The sequence below is a fragment of the Acanthaster planci genome, linkage group LG18, assembly GCF_054643075.1.
Source record: "Acanthaster planci isolate LZ-2023a linkage group LG18, COTS_SCS, whole genome shotgun sequence".
NCBI classification, from domain to species: Eukaryota; Metazoa; Echinodermata; class Asteroidea; order Valvatida; family Acanthasteridae; genus Acanthaster; species Acanthaster planci.
In genome coordinates, this window is record NC_141794.1 from 762830 (window position 1) to 783327 (window position 20498).

The 20498-nt window shown below is 42.2% G+C and overlaps 2 protein-coding genes and 1 long non-coding RNA gene across 8 annotated transcripts in view; 2 read left to right on the forward strand and 1 right to left on the reverse strand.

Annotated features, from left to right (window-relative positions):
* The window catches only part of LOC110978808 (ras-related protein Rab-10-like), a 29569-nt gene extending 21464 nt beyond the window's left edge, over positions 1–8105 (forward strand). For all 5 annotated transcript variants that reach the window (XM_022234113.2, XM_022234106.2, XM_022234121.2 and 2 more), the window contains exons 2-5: positions 813–1012; positions 2475–2564; positions 2975–3076; positions 3703–8105. In XM_022234113.2, the coding sequence (XP_022089805.1) occupies positions 813–1012; positions 2475–2564; positions 2975–3076; positions 3703–3789 (479 nt within the window). In that variant the 3' untranslated portion in view covers positions 3790–8105. The remainder of the gene's footprint in view (positions 1–812; positions 1013–2474; positions 2565–2974; positions 3077–3702) is intronic.
* A 1151-nt stretch (positions 8106–9256) lies between these two features.
* On the forward strand, positions 9257–20449 carry LOC110979949 (uncharacterized). 2 transcript variants are annotated; one of them, XM_022236158.2, is made up of 7 exons: positions 9260–9655; positions 11016–11371; positions 13477–14278; positions 17394–17599; positions 17754–17843; positions 18058–18162; positions 18494–20449. In XM_022236158.2, the coding sequence occupies exons 2-7, from the start codon at positions 11348–11350 to the stop codon at positions 18602–18604; spliced, it is 1338 nt and encodes a 445-aa protein (XP_022091850.2). In that variant the 5' UTR covers positions 9260–9655; positions 11016–11347; the 3' UTR covers positions 18605–20449. The 2 variants fall into 2 exon arrangements, with proteins under 2 accessions (XP_022091868.2, XP_022091850.2); XM_022236176.2 differs by lacking the exon at positions 11016–11371 and having other exon boundaries at positions 9257–9655.
* Positions 16075–18583, reverse strand: LOC147796062 (uncharacterized). Its single transcript, XR_015428278.1, has 2 exons — positions 18466–18583; positions 16075–17577 (listed from the first exon to the last, which is right to left on the reverse strand). It is a non-coding gene; the product is annotated as an uncharacterized LOC147796062 (long non-coding RNA).
* Positions 20450–20498: the final 49 nt, after the last annotated feature.

Consider the following 20498-nt stretch of genomic DNA (forward strand, 5'->3'; position numbering starts at 1 on the left):
GATTGGAGGAAGTGACATTTCAAAGCAATTGAAGAAAATTTGACCCACACTGACAACTTCGCCATATGAATGCACGTGATACATGCACACTTCAGTAGTTACATTGTCATTTGTCACATGACTCATGAACAGATCAGAAATCTCATCCCTTGTGAGCACTATCGTATGTGACTTAAAGTCTGAATGCTTTGCTAAAGTTTAGTACTCGTTTAAACGTGTACGGATTGTGGTTTGATTTACAACATGGTGACTGTTTACTTTGTAAATAACTGTATGGGCTGGGCCCTTTGCCTTCATTTGTACATGTATGTGTCATCATTCTGGGTAGGAGTGGTTGCTAGGACTTGAAGTGGGAAGACTTTGTGATGTCGCAGCCAGTTTTTCTGCTGTCATTAAATTTCTGAGAAAGTCTTTTGAAGGCAAGCCTTCCTGGTGGCCAAATATTTGTGATGAAAATACATGAAGTTTTTTATGGAGTGATGTGAATTGTCGTTGAACTTTCTTATGTTGACTTACACTTACATGTAATGTAATCTTGTCATTGGATTGTATTTTTAAACCTTGAGTGATTTTAGCAATCGAGTTTCTATGTACCTTATGCCGACTGCTCTCTAAAAGCCAGTGGGAAAGAAGAAAATGGTAGGACTCGAACCCCTTACCATCCAACTTATTGTGCCCTGGTCTCATCCACAGAGCTCATGGGACTTGACCCGCCTGCTCAAATCCAGTGTACATGTTGCAGCCAATATGAGAATCAATTCTATTCATAAATCAATTCCTTTGATTGTTCTTTCTTTTGTCTCCTTTCCTAGGTATTGATTTCAAAATCAAGACAGTTGAACTACAAGGTAAGAAGATCAAACTTCAGATATGGGACACGGCAGGCCAGGAGCGATTCCATACGATCACCACCTCCTACTACCGGGGAGCCATGGGTATTATGCTGGTGTATGACATCACGCAAGAGAAGACCTTTGACAATATCGCCAAGTGGCTACGCAACATTCAAGAGGTACCGTATGTCTTGTAAAAATGAATGAAGGTCCCTTTGGAACTGCAACTGGCAAAATTTTATTTCTTTCTACTTGCTATTTGGCTAACTCTACTCAGAACGTGAAATGGCCGTGCAAAATCTCGCCCCTACATAAAAATTAAAACTTAAAATGGAAAGATGAAAGCCCTTACTTACTCATTCATGCATGTACATGTGTCATCCATCTTGCAATCAGTCTCGCCTGGTTTTGAGTCTTGCATATTAAATTAATGCACATGATAAAGGAACCTTGTTAATCAAATTGGTTTGATTTGTGTTTTAACGAGGGGTTCCTTTTTCAAAACTGAAACAAGACAAGGAAGTGATGGGAAAGTTCAGCATACATGTACAGTGCATGAATGCTCAGCGGTTTGGCCATGGACTGCGGCCGACAGCATGCTGTGCCTGAATTGTGGCATTCCGCATTCGAACACAATTTTCTCATCAAAACAAATCCAACCAATATTGATCTCATGCTGTGAATGGTGTGAGTAGACTGCAGATAGTAATGATATAACCAGCCTGCTGTACCCTGGCATTTCAGCTTGAGCCAGTCACCCTTCTGCTACATTTATGACCCTGTGTGGTTCAATGGGTTCTTTACTTATTCACACGAGAGGGGTATGACATAGGCCCTAAGGGTTTATTTTCCACTTTAGTACACATGCCTCTACCGGTAAATCTCTGCCAGGTTGATACGATTGAGAGGGACTAGTATTTCTGAAATTGCCAGAAATTCAGTTTTACTTTGTGAATACACATTCCAGTAAATGATTTTTCCAGTTCAGTGAAAGTTGTTCTTTCACATAAAATCTCCTAGAAATGTTGAAGTAAGCTCATATAAAGCCTATGCGTGGCTGCCCCAATGATGTCCCATCTAGGCTGCCCCAATGATGTCCCATCTAGGCTGCCCCAATGATGTCCCACCCAGGCTGCCCCAATGATGTCCCATCTAGGCTGCCCCAATGATGTCCCATCTAGGCTGCCCCAATGATGTCCCATCTAGGCTGCCCCAATGATGTCCCATCTAGGCTGCCCCAATGATGTCCCATCTAGGCTGCCCCAATGATGTCCCATCTAGGCTGCCCCAATGATGTCCCACCTGGGCTGCCCCAATGATGTCCCACCTAGGCTGCCTCAATGATGTCCAATCTAGGCTGCCCCAATGATGTCCAATCTAGGCTGCCCCAATGATGTCCAATCTAGGCTGCCCCAATGATGTCCCACCTAGGCTGCCCCAATGATGTCCCATCTAGGCTGCCCCAATGATGTCCCATCTAGGCTGCCCCAATGATGTCCCATCTACTAGTTCAAATTTTGAGACAGTACTGTAAATTTGATCTTGGCTTTATTAATAATTTGCCGTCCCCTGATTGGTTGGCGCCCTCATCTGGTTACTTCACCCAGCCAAAGACATGCCTTTGCTTTCCGTTTTCTGCAGCATGCAAATGAAGATGTAGAAAAGATGCTATTGGGAAACAAGTGTGACATGGAGGACAAGCGAATGATCAGCAAAGAGAGGGGCGAGAACGTGAGTAGCCAATGAATAGTTGAGAACCTTGGAGGTCACTGAGGGTCAGCGGACAAAGGTCATCAGAGAAGAGTTTCATTTAATCCTACTACTGCTGACCTTGAAAGGCGCCATTCTTTCACACCCCCAACAAAGAGAGCCAAAGAGTGATCACGTGCAAGCATTGACAAGCACCTACATGTACAAAGACTGCCGTACAACATGGCCTTGATATGATGTTGGAAATAAGGTGCTGGGGTTGTTGACATGTATGTTTGGTGTTTTGGCAAAGCACAATCTTTTGTGCTGTTAGAATGTAAAAGGGTTTAGTTAAGGACCGTTACATGAGTACATGTGAACATAAATTCACAAAGACTTCACAGTGAGGCTCATCCATTTTCAAATGTCTGCAAACTTGTTTTCATTTTCAGATTGCGAGGGAGAACGGCATCAAATTCCTAGAAACCAGTGCCAAGGCAAACGTGAATGTTGAAAAGGCTTTCATGACACTCGCAGAGGACATCCTCAAGAAGGCAAGACCCTTTTTCCTCTGTTCCTCGTGGTTATCCCCAAGTTTCATGCCAGGAGGCATCAGCGGATCATTTTGCCTCTTGATGATATTGTTCGCAGCAAACTGGCTCCAGTCTGCCTGAAATCTTGACTTTCTAAAACAATGAGATGCTACTGCCACATTTCATTTCTAAGTGGGACACCACAAGTGCTGACGTTTAAGTTATTTATACGTGATGCTCATGACAGTCCTGTGTGAAACACTAATTTATGTGAACTTAAAGAAATATCAGTGTGATATTTTGTTCCTCAAAAACAGCTCCTGATGTCAAATCAGTCTTTTCAGCATATACAGCTGTTACCACTGTCTTGTCTCGTGCAGTGTGCGTAATATGTGATAGACATGTCAATATTTGGGGCCTGTTTGTTTCACGTGTATCTGGATCGCGATCAGTGAACCCAAAGGCTGGTTCGCTCTATCCGTTAGGGGGGTTCTGATGACAGTGATCCAGTGTCGGATCGCTCACTGCGATCCAAAGCCACGTGAAACAAACAGGTCCATTCTTTCTGCCTTGTTGTCAATTTTGTTTGAATATGTTTGAATATTCCCCAACTAGGCTGACATTTCTTCTCTTTCCGCCTGCCACAGTACCCACAGAAAGACCCAGCAAGTGGAACAAGCGGGAACATCAAACCAACGGGGGACGACGGCAGCCAGTCAAGAAAATGCTGTTAAAAATTCCACTTTGTGTCTCGTCACCCGCCCACTTCTCCCCCTCTCCCTCCCACTCCAGACTTCTTCTGTCACTGGTCATGTCAAGAGAGACTCATCTTTCAGAGAATCACCTGGTATCGGATTTATTTCATGCTGTGCTGCGACCAGATATCTTTTTTAATGCATAATATGTTGAACGTTTGGAGGCCGTTATTCAGGTTGTAGATGCGTAGAGTAAAAAAAAGAAGCAAATTAGAGTACATGTTTATTGTTACAGCGCACCCATCCTACATTGTGGTAGCCTGTGTTCCAAATAACTGCCACATTATCGTTACAAGTCTGTGGTGTCCGACATGTCCTTCTGACCAACCCAGCCATTTTGTCTCCATGTGCCACATGCAATGAGGCGTACACAGCTTTGCTTATGTGATTTTTTTTAATGATGCGTGAAACGCTGTAGTTTCCATATTTGAGATTTTATGTCATAATTGACTCCACAAGTGTCAGTGTGGTTAGAACTGACAAGAATTTCCAATCTCATTCGAGAGACTTCAAAGCACCAATGGCCCCCAGATTTATAACATGTGCGAGCTACTCCGCATTTAAACCAGGATAAGTCAGGCATCCAGATTGCTTGTGTATAGAAAATGTCATCACTTACTTGGAGAGCAGTTTATATGTTAATCAGGAAATGACAGGTGGTCTCTGGGTGGAAGTTGAGAAGGCATTTCAGTCGTAGGATCTACATCTAGTTTGAATTGTCTGGTGTTAAAGCCTTTTTCTTCTGCCTGAGATGTGAATGAGGCATGTGGTGTTTCTCTTTTGACATGTCATAACCCACAGACTATCAGGGGATATGTGAAGACCTGCCCTCCCCCCCACACACACACAACTGTATTCCACTGTGTGGTAAATTATTGTGTTGAAAGTCACTCCATAGTAGAATCCGCACAAAACAGTTGGAAACACAGAAACAGCACTGGAAAGTACCGTAGTTGGCATTTCTGTTCAAGGGTCTGTGTACTCTATGTCATGCCTTCAAGTGCCGATGCACATTATAGAAGTTGAGTCATTGTAAACAAAAATTAAGAAATATGGCAACAGGAGAATGATTTGGAAGCTATTGGTCTCGTTGGTTGTGAAGTAGTGCTTGGGACTTGCCAGATTTTTTGGAGTTGAGTTTTGGTTGTCTTCCAGTAGTTCTGTTTTTGTAGCCAATCCAGGAAGCTTGCAGTGTTGAGTCGCAGATGAGCCACAGAAAAGTCTAGGGCCTGCTTATTTAACATGGATTTGGATTGCGATCAGTAATCCTTACGTGGGTTCGCACCATCCATTAGGTGAGTTCTGGTGTTTGTAAACCAATCACGGATCGTGATCCAGATCCGTGTGAAACAAACACGGCCCAGAGTGCTTTGCTCACAGTTGTGGCAAATGTCGTTCGCATGAAACTGTCACTGTTGCCACACACGTCACTCAACCGTGTGATGTTGATTCAATCCGAGGCTGTGAAGGCAGCACAGATATTAAGAATCTTCAATTTCAAATGTCACAATCTCACTTGGCCCCAGATTCGGATCAAATGCTCTTCAACATCATGGAAGGGTGTAAGTTGACCTGTGGTATCATCCTCAAGGAAATCTTCAACCTCACAATGGCCATTAGAGGTTGATATTGAAGTGTCAAGTCAGTCACCAACTGCACTTCAAAACCAAACCAAAAAGATCACTAGTTGATCACATTTATCCATAGCTTTTAGGATGCAAGATTTAATTTGAAATGGTGTCCGGCACAGCAGTGTAGCGTTCATGGTGCTGCATACCAGTTACATAGATACCATGATACAGTGTTCAATAAATTGTGCAAAAAATCTGTGAGTATCAGTAAATACTAGAGGGCGACATTTCCCCAGACAGGACAGTTCTCTGTATAGAAATGTCTCTTTTAATATTAATGTACGGGAAGAGCTATAAGCTTTTCTCTTGTGCACATTAAACGTAAAGGAGACATATATTTTTGGGTGTTTAAAGTTTTTTTAATTTAGTTTTAAGGTCGTATAATTATGATACATTGATGTATAATGAAACCAACACATTCAAGAGAATTTGTACAGTATTAACGATGTATGACAAAAGGACAAGAAAAAAAATGCTTAAACAAAGCTGGTGGATGGACTAAGCAATTGTATGTGTGCATTTTACACCAAATTGTACTGGTCTTACGGGACACGCAAAAAACAAAACTAAAAAGACAAAAAAAAAATTGCGTGAGAAAATGTACTTGTGCAATTGTTTCCTCGTTTACATACATGTCTAATCTGCAATCAAAGCCTCTGTAGTTACAATTGACGGAGAACCCTTGGGGTACTTCTACAAATATGAACTGTCACAAAAGCTGTAAGATAAATTGGCATTTTTTCTAGTATTTTCTGTACTGTAGCATTATACATTTGGATTCTTTTGACTGTAATGAAGGCGTCAGTCAGGTTGACAGCTCTGTCCCCATGTCGTCAGTGATTCCAGGGACAAATGAATCTTTAGCCGTGGTCTTCCACAGTTTCTGGCATGGTTCCTGAGTCTTCAGTGAATAGACACTATTAGTGTGGTGTTTCCATGGGGTGTAAGGCAGCCATCTTTGTTGTGTGCCCAGAAGTCTGTGCACAGACTTTCACACCATGGTTTGACAGACTAAAGGCACCCGTCTGTTTTAAACGTAAAGCGTTTTCGAAATGAGTGGATTCGGCTTAGACTTTAGTTTCGCTGGTTCCAGCTATTTTGAAGCAGCTTTCGAAATCACATGTTCAAGCTCTGACTGGAAGCAGCAAAACTGACGTTTAAGCTGAATCCACTCCTTTCGACGGTACTTTCATAAGAACAAGAAGCTTTTGAGAAACTAGGAGTCTGTGAATGAGTGCATTGTTCCTTGTCCAGTAGCATGAAAAATTCCCACTTGGCAAGTGATGAAACAGTAACTCAGGCACGGTTCTGTGTTACAAATAATTTGGTGACTGAAAAATATAAGCAAGAATAAATATGCCATGGACTTAAATTGGAATCTTTCCCAAAGAAAGTTGGAAGTTTGGCCTGAAAGTACCTAAACCGATTTTTCCCTGAAGCCTGAAGAGGGGTATTGTGGATGGTTTTTGATATTTGGACACTTGTTGTGTTTTGTTGTTTTTTTACAGAACCGTGTCTGTAGTGACTTGCCGTTTTCATCAACCTTTGATTTAATCAAACCTGGGATATAATCTTCCCTACAGAAATAGTAAAGTGTAGTGATCATATAGTGTAGACAGGCTCTGTATTTCAGAATCCAGAACCCGTAAAGCGTTACGGGTCTTTGTGCACCCGCGACAGCCGTTTCATGTGAATAAAAATTATCAAATATGCTTGTAGAGAGATGCATGGTTGTAGAAAATTTAAGTGAAGAGAAACAATTGTTATTAAAAATCGACGAAAAGAAGCGAAGAAGTTTCATGATTTTGTTCAGTAAACAACGTCTAAATTCCTGTTCTGCGTTGAAAGGAGGTGTGTGTTGCTGTTTGAAATTGTGATGTTGCTAAAGAATGAAGGCATAATTCGGTGGCCCTAGTCTTTGGGGTTTAAATGGGGCAGGCTTTTTTAAGCGGCCATTTTTTTCCTGGACCAAGAGACGGGAAACTCTGTCGAATATAAACATTCACATTTGGTGTGGAAGTCCTCTGTAAAGATTGAAAGTTTGGAAAAAAGCTGTGAATTATTGCGTTACAATTATGCAAATGTGAACTGTTAAAAATACAAAAACATGTATCATAATTTTGTATTACATGTAAATGCCTTGCGTCTTATTTAACAATTGGATAGATATAGATAATTATTTGCGTATTTATAGGACAACCTCATTTCTCTGTGGAACTTTTGATTTTACTAATGGTGTCATAGATTAGAGTAAGTTACTGTTGGGATATCTGGCATATCGTGCCTGGCAAACAACGGGCTGAAACGTCATTACTGATGGGCTTTCCCACGGTTTGCAGATTGTCCGAAATAAAATTCAGCACCAGTTTGGAGGCTTCTGTTTAAGTTAGCGCGGCAATCGCATTGAATAATGACGCACGCGGCGCGCTATAGCTCCCCGATTTTATAAGAATGATTCGCCATAGAGCACAGTCGATGTCAAGCGGTTTATTGAGGTACCAGCTAGCCAATCGGCGAACGATACGTCATGTCTCATTCTCTGATTGGCCAGGAGTTCTCGTTAACCCGATTTTACCGCTCAGTTGTATTTTGTGGTCTTAGTGACATTCTACATAATACAATATTATTAAGCTGAAAAATCAATAAAACAATAATTAAAGTACACGTGCAATGCCTTTCGTGTGAAATGTATTTGAGTTTGCAATCTGTGTGACGAGTCAGGAAGGTCAAAGTTTATCTCGGTGCCATTGCCATCAGTAGCTGAGAAACGTTCCACGTGCATTCCTCTTTGTAATGTCAGTCCAATCCTAATATGCCAGTACTCTCGGGATGCGAGTAAAGTAGGTTGCTTAGAGACACAACTCGTCCCGTAAAGTTTCGAACACAAACTTCACACGCACTAGCTTGCTACACTGCTGAAGTGATCAGCGATTTTTTTTGTCTCCACAGACTGGAGAAATTTAAGAACCCCCTCGTTTGACCTAGGTTTGCACTTTGTTCCCGGCGGCCACGGCAATCACATTTGCCCGAAACGTAGTGCGCCGTGGAATTTTGGCAATTTTTTTTCTCCGTAGTCAAGTTTTGTTAGGTCCTGCTGAGTTTTCTCATGGTCTATTGTACTGCCCATACAAATCATGTTCGGGTTACTTAATAAGCCATTGTAAGTCCACACATTTCTAAAGGTGATAGACAGGGCTATTGAAGTTGCCTTCAGTTGATTTCTCGAAAGTAGTTTTTATCATGTTGCATGAAGTTGCCCTGCCTGGCCCGGCTTCTATACTCCCTTCCAGACCGCGCTAGCGATCGCCGTATCAAACCGTAGTAGGACGCAACGCGCCGCATCGCACTGGGCCGTGATTGAACGCGACAAAACGGCTACCATACACCCTAGCTTGCCGTGAGAACCGTGACAAAACACCCGACCGTAACTAAAACCCTATCCGCGGCAGAACGTGGACAAAACTTAGAAGGACCGTGAGATGCCGGGGAATGCACATGCTTCCCGTCCCACCATAACATGGACCGTCTCCAAGCTTTGTTACGACCTATCACTTTGTTGCGTTCACCCAGTTTTACTGCGGTCCACTAGATTTCTCATTCGCACCGTGACTGCGTGGCAAAAGTTACATTAGTAAAGGAAGAAAGAAGGAAACTCAAAGAAAAATGTTAGGAAATTTTAGGAAATCTTACGGAAAAAATCCAGTCTAAGAAAATTTAATTTTGAGGAGTGGAAACACTGGCGAGATATGAATGGCACCGGCCTGAACCAACCTGCGTACTAGTAGTACATACAGTAGTCCGGCCCGTACCACCATTCACTCTACATGAGCCTAGATGTAGGGAACAAAAGGAACAAGTATCCCACGTACGTAAGGGCAAATACAAAATACTTCGTCAATGGTTGCAACTACAGGGGCTTTGAAGTATTGTTAGAAATTAGCCAGCCATGTCAGGTAGTACCCATTGATTCAAATCCTACAGCGTACATGTATGCGACCGTGTTGGGGCACTGCAGAATGTTTTCTTGTGTGTTAAGGTCTATTATGCAGACGGTACATTAACCATGGGGAACAGAAACATACACATTGGATTCTCTGACCAGGACTAACCCCGCTGATAGTTACACCTTGGCGAGCAAGATGTCGTCAGCCGCGGTGTGGTACAGTGGGAAGACTTTTTGACAACATATTGAAACTGGCACGTTGCTAAACAGGGTAAGTGGATCATAATGGAGGATTTCCCGTGGTGTGTGAAAAGCCAAAAGAGCAGGTACATGAGGTCGCAGTTGCAACATTGACATAATACAGGTCGCCGGTTTACACACAGCAGGGCATTTCAACTGTAGCAGAGTAAATAGAACACCAGCGTTATGTTGTCAATCGACATGAGCAAGTTGGAAAGGTCACTGCGACTTGAAAACATGAATTTAGAGGGTACAAATAAGCCCACTAGGCTACCCAATTACGATGTCTATTTATGCCTCAACTGTAAGTAAGAGAAGATATTTTCGATTCAATGCATCGACTGCACCGTATCTTGATCCATCCACACATACAACATACTGTATATCGACCTATTTCTCCCAACTAAAAGTAAAATAAAAGTTGGACCCCGAGAACGAGTCTCTTACAATTGAGTATTGTTCATATATAGTGAGGAAAACCAGCATCATCGATAGCATGGAACAACAGTTGTTACTTGAGACTGGGCCGAATACATGACGTATAAGATTACAGATGGGTCCAAAGTAAAGATAGTCCTTTGAAAATCGTGGTTATGAGCTTTTATTTTCTGTTACCATCTTATGGCATAATACGCAAAGTACATAGTTCACGTTACCCTCGAGAATGAGATCCGATGACGAGGTTTGGCGAAAAGTACGATCGGAATGTGCCCCGTGCGACAGGAAAGGTCAGTTTCGTCACCAACTCCAAGCACTCAGGAATGTCATCATTTGATTCCTCGTAAACACGAGTCCCATTCATGTCTATAGCAGGTCGTAATGTTTGTCACCTTTGCAGTACGCCAGTTAAAGCATCAAAACTTGTTCATTTAATCCTAACAGTCCCAAACCCTCCAGTTTCAACATGATTTTACATACACCCTAGGGGGTTAGGGTTAATCAACTCTGATTTGTTGTAGCCGGGAGCTGTTGCGTAACAGGTGAACTGTCCGATACGATTATAGAGTTTTTAGACCAATAAGACTTATAATCCAAGAACTGTGTGGCGCTGATTAAGACTACTTTGTCATCTTGATTTGCAGATCTTTTGCTTTCATGGGGCTCCAGGGTTTATGGGGGCCATTACCAACATCGTAGAAAACACTTTGCCAGTTCAATCGAAAAATCGATGAGGATCAGTTGGCGTTTTTTTGCCAGCACCTGCGTGTGAAGTCTGAACTTCGTGATTTTATAACCATGTACATGTACAAAGTTCAAGTGTTCCAATAAAGCGAATAATGCAGCCGTGGTGCTGAATTTACTGCCTTAGTTTTGTTCCTTTTGGCGCAAGAATTTAAGTTTTACTGTATGTGACCTGTTTCCTTGACAACTGTTGACACTCACTTCTGCAGAAGAACCGACTCGTCATCACTCGAATGAAGTGGACCTGTGCCGTACCCGACTTCCGGCCGGACCACCGATGTGTACATGTACAGCGTACATGTACCCGCCGGTATGCACTCACGCCGCGCCGGCACGTACCCATTGTCAGCCCTGGGCCGTTCACTCGCAGATCGCTGAGCTGATGCACACTCGTCTCGGATGCAACTCTAACAGTTAACTCTTGCACTAATCTTCCAGTTTGGTAATCAACACCTCGAATTAAATTCGTGGAGAGTCACACGGATACCAAATCTTAATCCTATTGATGCCAGATGTTGATTAAACATGGCAGCAAGAGTTCATGGTGACAGCGGCGGATGACGTGGTGAGTATGACTTTAGGGGTAAGGTGTCAGTCCAGGAGAGCCATTTTTAAGGTCTTGTAAATGCGTACCTTTTTGAAGTGAAAAGTACCAGTTTGAAAACTTTTTGAGCTGGACTGAAGCGTGCAGGGTTGTGGGACTCACGACACCGAAGAAACATCTTGTAGGCTTAAATCAAAGTCAGTAAGCCAACATGTGAAAAGCTCCCTCTGTCAAGGGATTCGTATGCAAGAAAGAATCACCGGGTCTGAAAATTGATCGAAGTGATGAGCAAAGAAAATCGGCAATTACTGTACTGACAGCTTCTAAATCAAATCGCTTTATCTAGACCCCTTCCCAGCACGGCTGGTACTTCCATGATCCATCCAAACTCGATGGGGATTTGTATACAGTCAAACCTCATTAATGAGAGCACTGTTTATACAGCATATTGTGCTTGGAACACTTCGGAAATGTTTAGGTCCCACTCCGTTAATAATTGTTTTTCATTGCTGATAATACATGGTTCCTATTGTATCAAGGTCCAAAGTTTAAAGCACCGCTTATTAATGAGGTTCGATCGTAAAAGATTTGGTGTTTGTGACCCCACTGCCATGTATCGATATGAAATATCCATACAGAGCTTACAGGACAGACTCCCCGTGTGCCTAACCGAGCCAATAGACCTTTTTCCTATGATTTCACAATCGTGACACCATAAGAAAAAGGACCGCGATGTGTTGTGATCGTAATCTACTTATTCGTGATAAACTATTTAAGTATGCAGCGTTCGCACGTGCGCTTGCACGTGGTTGAAGCTGCCCGTAGGAATATTAGTGATCACCGTGGCCAAGGCGGTCCACACGTGGTGGTATTGTTTACATTTAGCGAAATCCAGTCACGTGGGTGAAAAAAGTCTATAGCTTGGTTGGATTCGAACTAGAACATGTTGAAGACTCTTAGTACGAAAAGAACGAAAATTTCATCCACCAGTATGGAGACTCGATTGTGCCTTGATGCACGGTATATGCACCTGCCATTTGAACAGGCTTTCACGTTCATGGTGCTCCCCGGCCTTCTTGTACGACTCCTCCCCCTTAAGAGAAGGTGTTCACTTTTTTGTAGACGAACAGACCTATTCAGGAATCCAACTTAACAATTAGTTCCAATTTGACAAAGCAATCAACTGGGTACTGTTTGTTTGTAAAACAGATTGCTGCAGTGAGAAATGTGAATCATCCTTTCCTGTCTGTGGGCACAAAACTTTTTTTTTGCTAAACAGTAGTAGCTCTTAGATATCTTTAAGTCAGCCTGTTTTGATACAAACAGGTCAACTGTAATTTTGTCGATCAGACAATAACTGAAAAGAACGCGACCGTCACTTCTGAATCCTCTTCACAGGTTGAAAACATGGTCGACTAGTAAAAAGAGAGATTCGTGGTATCTGAAGGATATACATAAGGGAATTGAAACATGTAGTGGTGAGGACTCTGATGTTTATTATCTACTGGAAATACTGACGAGTTTGCCCCTTTAAACCTTTAGCCTGGAAGTTGTAAATCCATACCTAAACTTTACTTTTCCCAGATCTTGATAAATGATTGTATCATCCATCCATAAAACACAAGAATGCGAACAATCATATAAACAAATTTTATCTGTTGTCTGGTTGACACAAGTGCCAAAGACCTGTAAATTGTTGGATAAATTTTGACAGCTACAAGGCCGGTTAAGAAAGATGTAAAGCCGACCTCGTTTTTGAGGGCCTCTCGTTCCGTTGCGTTTACTTACATTGATAAGTGTCGTGTTAGGTTTATTTACAACTCGGTTCGGTCCAACCTCCATTAATTTATGATTCATTGGACCAAGTTTCTAACGTAAACTGGCACGTAGGCGTGTAGCTGTGTACACGTACACTGTACAATGTGCTGTCTTCCTGTAACGTGGTGAATCACAACCTTGCTGTAGTTTTATATTGCTCGAGATCACTTCCTATTCGTTCCTGTTCGAGTCCTTCTTTGACGAGACACATCCGTGTCTACCCAGAATCAGCCAATGTAGACAATTGCGCCTGACGCCATTTTTGGAACGCCTCTAGTAAACAGTTTTCTGTTTTTCACCTCTCTCAGGGTTTGTCTTTACGACACTCCGTTTGGACGCGAGTGTCTCGACAAGTCTCCATGTTCAGTTACAGTCCGCATGTCTACATCATATCCACTAAGAACTTTGCATCTCAACATGACCAACTCCGTGTGGACGACGCCAGTACGAAGACCGAAGCTACTAATCCACGCCTTACCATTCTTCCCGAGGGCGTTTCTCACCCCTCTTACCACATGAACGGTCACGTGGTATCTGACAGACAACCTTTCCTGGGCCCTGGGTATAAGATAGTGGAACCGCCTCAGGGGATCGTACCCAGACGGCCAAAGATGGCTCCAACACCTGACCCCGCTGGGGCGAACACTACCCTTAGATTCAGTGTCTCCTCCGTCTCAAACACGCGGGAGGATCCTGTAAGGAGTGAGCCAAACACCAAAGCAGAGACAAGTAAACCCAGATTGATGAGAAGCCAATCCACACAGACAGAGCAGCTGTGTGGCTTGGAGAAGGCATCCATCTTGAGCAGATCCCCTTCAGCCCCTCCCTTCCAAGAGTGCTGCTATCACACGGAGTCTGTGCTTCGGTCTCGGGGAGCGTTCACTCGGGCCTCCTGGTCAGCCAAGGCCCACTACTCGGACTCGTCGTCCGGCGAGGGAGCCGATGCTGCTACTGACACGGACTTGAGTTACTCTCTGGTGACGGCCAGGAATCCGATCGAGGAATGCCCGTTGTCGGTCATCCTCATCGGAGACAGCGGCACGGGGAAAACTTGCCTCGTGGCTCAGCTCGCTGACAATATCTTTATGACGAACTATGATGTCACCGTAGGTGAGTTACAGCTCAATTGAAATTGCAGGTTTTCTTTATCGGCGCAATTGGGCGGTGAGGGGGACACCCCACCCCCCTGCCTCGATATCTGTGTATCCCCTCTCTTCCCACCGGTATAAAGAGCTTTGCTTTGGCTAATACCGTAAACCAAGGTAACTTTGGCACTCTGGGGTATTTTTGGCACAAGCCACACCCGTTGGTTGTGGTCGTCATATCTTTGCAACACGCTATATGAATGATATAAGATTCTCTTAAATTATTTAATGAAAGTAGTTTTATCATAAAATACTGCTGGAGGCTTGGCCTGAAGGATTTTTTTGTTGAAAACTTTGTTATAATCCTTTTCTAATTTTTTTTCATTAAATTTGAGCAACCTGCCAAACCTGCCCCGAACCACAAGGTAACTTTGGTAGCACTGAATTAGACTCTAACTCACATAAAAAAAAATAGATGGATGTTTGCTACTACTAGATTGGACTTAAGGATTCATATGACAAACAAATACAACCAACCATGAAAACTGATGTTTGTTTTTGGAAAAGCAGAAACGGTCATCATTTTAACCTGCCAAAGTTATTCCTGTTTACAGTACTGCATGGCCAAACCTAGTGCACCTCTAAGTTAAACGAGGGTCGTAGTTTCACCGCAGATTGAACGTCAGAATGTACTCTTGGGTGAAAGGAATTTAGCCACAAACATGCAAGAAATTCATTTCCCCAACACTTGATAATGAATGAAAACAAATTACCATACAAGTTCAAAATGGTTCCGTTACGTTTCCCGTTTGAATGACACGAAGGCCTTATATTTGTATGTGCAGGCCTACGTCTAGTTTTGGGGGTTCCCCCACAGCTCCTGAAATTTTATAGTTAACCAATGGAGGTAATATTCAATCGATCAATTGAGTTACCACGTAATAACGGTAAAGTAAGTGGCTAATGGCACAATTCTGCGAATAAATATTTCCCAACTCCTCTTAGTGACGAAATATTCCATTGTGAGTATACGAATATATGTATATAAATGTCTCGTTATTTTCCCTTTGTATGTTGCCGACGTAAATCAACAGAGTTTAGACCAAAACATGCACAAATTTATCTGCAAACATTTCAAAACGAAAGTAAAACTCTTTTTGCTGGGTGTTTAACTTTGGAGGTATAGTTCGGAGTGAGTTGATGTTACATGTATTTTGACCAAAGAGCGTAGTTTGCTTATGTAGGAACCGCCTCAACTAATCTATCACGTGCATTTACTAATCAGCTATCACGGCTACTTTACGGTACTCGTCCGGAATGATTGCACAAGAAACCATGATGTTGCTGAAATTACATTCGCAAATTGATACAGCTATCATATTCAGTGTGGTTACATGTACTTGTTCCGGACACAACACTCCTCTTGCCTTTTTGTTATACTACGCTGGCGACTGTTTCCGTTCTGGTCCGCTGCCACCGCGTGGCCCCGGGGGTCGAGGCTACTGTCTGAACTTTTAAGGAAATACAAAGAAAATACGAATACTAGTCAATCACCGAACGAGGAATACAATTACTCAACAAACAAAAAATGTCAATTTAGCCCAGTAGGCCTACACGTTGTTCGACTTGCATGACTCCGTAAACAAAATATGAATTTAGAACGCTGTAGGGCCTATTTAGGCCTACGCCTGAGTTTTTTCTGAAAACTAGAATAGACACGGGAAAAGAGTGAGAGTAGTTAAACAATTGTGAAATTGTATTTGTCACCGATACACGCACACACTATTCTTTCTCTTTTATATTTTCGCTTTTTTACAGTCGTGACTTGTCAAAAGATATTTTATTGTTTTCACTGTTATTCACAACGTTCCTCCTTTTAGAATCGGATATCAACGTCCTTTACTCTCATTTACAACTCTAAAACCACTCAGTAACGAACACACATTATGGGTTATACCAATCAAATCTCATGGCCAAGTACGTCCGTCTTGTAAAAAAAACACTACCGATTGTTTCATTTTTTACGCTCTTATAAAGAAGAATCGAAATTAAACACGCTTGCTTACGTTGAGTTTTGTGAGGAACACAATCTACCCCATGCAAGACTGCTTGACCTCTGGTAAGCTGTATGCTCGCCTCGAAAAGAGTCCAGTCCCCTATTGATAACACAGTATTTGTCTTCAGACAAGACAGTGTTGTTTGGCATCGGTCCGAATCGGTCATGGACGAAAGCAACCTGTTATCATGAAGTTTATAAAGCAACTCCTCTGTGGAGAAATATTTGACAGCTTAAATAGACGCGTTTCTATCATTTACTAAATGACCAACATCAGATAGCAGTTTCACTCTCACATAAACTGTTATGGTCGTACCTAACTGTGTGTGTCCTATCTTAGTTATAAGATAAACTGGAATTGATCCATATTTTGAAAACTTGAATACAATAATTATAAACCGATAAGGATAATCCGGTGGGCTCAGTGGTTTTCCGCACGTCGTGTTCCAAATCCCACATAGTACTTGTGCAGGACATGACGCTTTTTGTACATTCTCACACTTAGCTATCGAGGTGACCTCGACTGAATATTTGTCAATCACAACAAAAACCAGTATTGAAATACACATGTATCTCGGGACAAAGGTCATTGTCAAATTTTGCCAACAGATTTCAAAACCAAACAGAGACTTTAAATATTATAATACAATTAAATTTAAGTGTACATGCGTTTTGTGAGAGCGAGGTTGATTGGAGTAGGGAGGAAATCCTTTTGGCGTGATCTTAAGACTGAGACTTATCATTGTCAGGAAAAACCTCATTCTGTTCAGAAAACTCTGACGAGTAACGTTCTTCTCTGAAGTTTGAAAAGATGCTGCCTTGAGCAGAAGCACCCCTTAGTAGGTTGAACAGAACCCCGGTCGGTTGGGAGTGTTCATGTTGCTGGTAGCGACGTGCCCGTAACGTGTGCATTTCATAGTCGTTGGTGAACCAGCGAAGTGCAGTTCTGCCTAAAGGAATCTCCGTTGCTAGGAAAATTGCGCCTTCTCTTGGTCCAGCTAGGGCTCATAGACAAAGTTGAGACTAGTTGACCACATCACTGAGATTATTTTTCGCCGTCACCCCAAACCCCTCCATTTCTTAGGAATCGACTTCAACATCGCTAGATTTCATCTCCCTGACGGTCGGCCAGTCAGGTTACAGGTATGGGATACGGCCGGTCAGGAGAAGTATCGCGCCATCACCAGCTCCTACTATCGCAAGGCCATGGGCGTTGTCTTGGTCTATGACGTCACCAGACGTGAATCACTGGACAACATTCTGAACATCTGGTGGAAGGAGGTCGAACAGGTTAGAAATTAGAGGCCCAATCTATTATGTTTATCCACAATAAGAGCACATCTTTCGTTACTTCTATTCCTGTAAATATCACCATATTTTACATCTATTTAGAAAATTCAAGGTATGTTGGCACATTATTTTCATTTTTCATCCTTTTTTGCAGTACGCCGAGTCGGATGTTGTCCTTATGTTAGTTGGAAACAAAATGGACTTAGACGACTATAGAACCATCACAACCAGAGTAGGAGCAAAGGTACTAGACCAGGCGCAGTAATCTAATACGGATTTGATATAATTTTAGGGTTTTTATCAATTATCATTTTGGTTTATTTAAAGTCTGGTGAAATGCATCATTTGCCAACTTCTCTATCACAGAATTAAGAGAGTGTTTTTTAATTAATTGGCTTTGTGTATAGCATTTTGTGTTCATGAGAGTTAAAACAGCCTATTGTGTAATTTTTTTGTAGGTAGCCGAGCAACTAGGCGCCATATTCTTTGAAGTCAGTGCGAAAGAAAATCTCAACATTCACTTGGCATTCCAGGCTTTTGCAGAAGTTATTGTAGAAAGTGTGGTACGTATTCAGGTGTACAGACGTGATCCATTCATTGGTTGTAATATTATTGGTACCACCTTACTGTGTGGGCTTCGTGCAGATGGTCCTCTTATGTACGGACATAACTTCAGGATACGAAATTAAGAGCATCTAATGCTGTGATTTACACCTCACGTTGTGAGCTTTATATTCATTTTACATGTACGTGCATCTCCTAAGTAAATGATGTGTTATTTCTTTAGGGTATGAGACAGGGTGAGGCCCACCAGTCTCAACCGTGCCCCGTACAGAATTTTCCCGCATTTTTTAGACTGTACTCACATTTTGTCTGGTTTTGTTTCTTGCTCAGTATTCTAAGCGGAATCCCTGTCTGAGCACCACCGCCGTCCACCTCGACTACAGCAACCACGACAGAAACGAGAACGTGAAAAAGACTAAACGTACATGTAATTGCTCATAGAGGGCGTGCTGAGCATGACAGAGGGCGCTTTTCGTCACTGCTGCAACATGAGTGGCTCGCTTGTTGAAACCGAAATGATAGATTAAGCGTCAGTGCACAGGGACAATAAGCGCAGAATAGCTACGTGCTGAGATGCACTCATAGTGAACAGCCATTTGGGTTCCAAAGTCTGACGTTGTCCTTACTCTCTTTACATGTGATTTAGAAGCATGTTTGCTACGTTCTCTGTCCCACCATGCTGCCAGAGTATTATCATAAGGTGCTCCAAGTGTACACGCACTGCCCTTTTCTTGAATGGCTCTTTAAAATTTCATAATTTCCTGAACGTCTCTTGAATATGAATTTACAGCTTCATGTTTGAATGCGAGATACCATCAATGCAATAGAGTACTGAAATGTGACGTCACTGTAAACCAGAAAGTGCAGTGCAAACGAATGGAGTACGCGCGCGTGTTGGTTCACGCGCTGGTTCTCGCGCTAATGCCTTTTAGGCCTACACACTAATTGTGCGCGTGACGTATTCACTTAGTTACTGTATAGGCCTTAATCCGCAGTTCGTAAGTAACTTCGTCACACACGGACGCGCCACTGATTGCATGCAGGCTTCCATTGGACCATGGTTCCATGTAACTTTAATGCAGTGGGCGTGGTTTAGACTGAAGTGACGTCACATTTACGAACCGGATACACGCCTAGCACATGCATTACTACAATACGGGCGTTTCACAGTATTGCGTCTCCAAGAGTTTGCAACGCGTTGGCCAATCACAATGCGCAAAATCTGTCGACCCAATGCGCGTTTGGAAATGGTCGACAAAATTCGCGCGTTGTTATTGGCCTGCGCGTTGCAAACTTTTGGAGACGCAATATTGTGAACGCCCGTACTGCACTTAATGTATATAACTTATTGTTGTCCGTGAAATTCAAAACATCCTGCACTCAGGGTGGACAAATATTGCCATGACCGTCATTTCTATGTAGACGATCACTGAAATTATCGAAACGCTCAAATTTTATACACTTAAATGGAGAGTTCTTTATAATCCATATCAAAGGAAATGGGTAAGAGGAGGTGTGTATATTGTCACTGGTTAAAACGTCGTAACCGACAGGCGCAGTCCGTTCATCTATTCCAACTTTAACGAAATTAATTCAATACAGTTGTCGGTATTTTTAATCTTTAAAAAGGAAAGACGATTTCTTAACATATTCAGAAATCATAAGGAAAATCGCTAAGTTTTTTACATGTGCCAAGATTTTGGAATTAAGAGTTTTAGAAATTGTTTTTAGGATCTAGGCACTGCATTTTATTAAATGTGACTAACGGTTGCTTTTGTACATTATTTCGGGGAAATGCACAGTGTGATTTCTAGAGGATATTTTTCAGGAAATTGTTTCGTGCAATTGCCTTTATTGGTGAGTTACGGTTGGTGGTGGAGTAGTGCGTGCAATGATAGTGAAAAGTTGGTGAACTTGGAAATTTAGGTTTTTAGCGAAAGCTGTTTGATTCCTGTTTGTTAAGCATCGTTTATTCTTGTCAGAAGTATCCTGGAGCCAAGAAGAAGGCTTATGGCTGTTTCATCCTGTTTGCTACGCAAACTGTGGTTTGTTTCATCCATCCTAAGCCAGAACAAGATTCCTCACAAATGAATAATATATTGCTATCATATTCAACCAAAGCCTTTAATGCGTTGTGTAAGCGTAATGCCTAGCAAAATATTTTTATTTTAAACAGGTGCAAAGAATCAGCAAGACCAAATTAAACCAGTTACTATTTACAGTATGGCATTGTAAATACGTGTATCTTGTCTTAAAATAAAACTTCAGGAGGTCGAGATTGAGGAATCATCTTGTCTGGTCTGTAGTTTGTTAGATGTCTTACAAGGAGACCTTT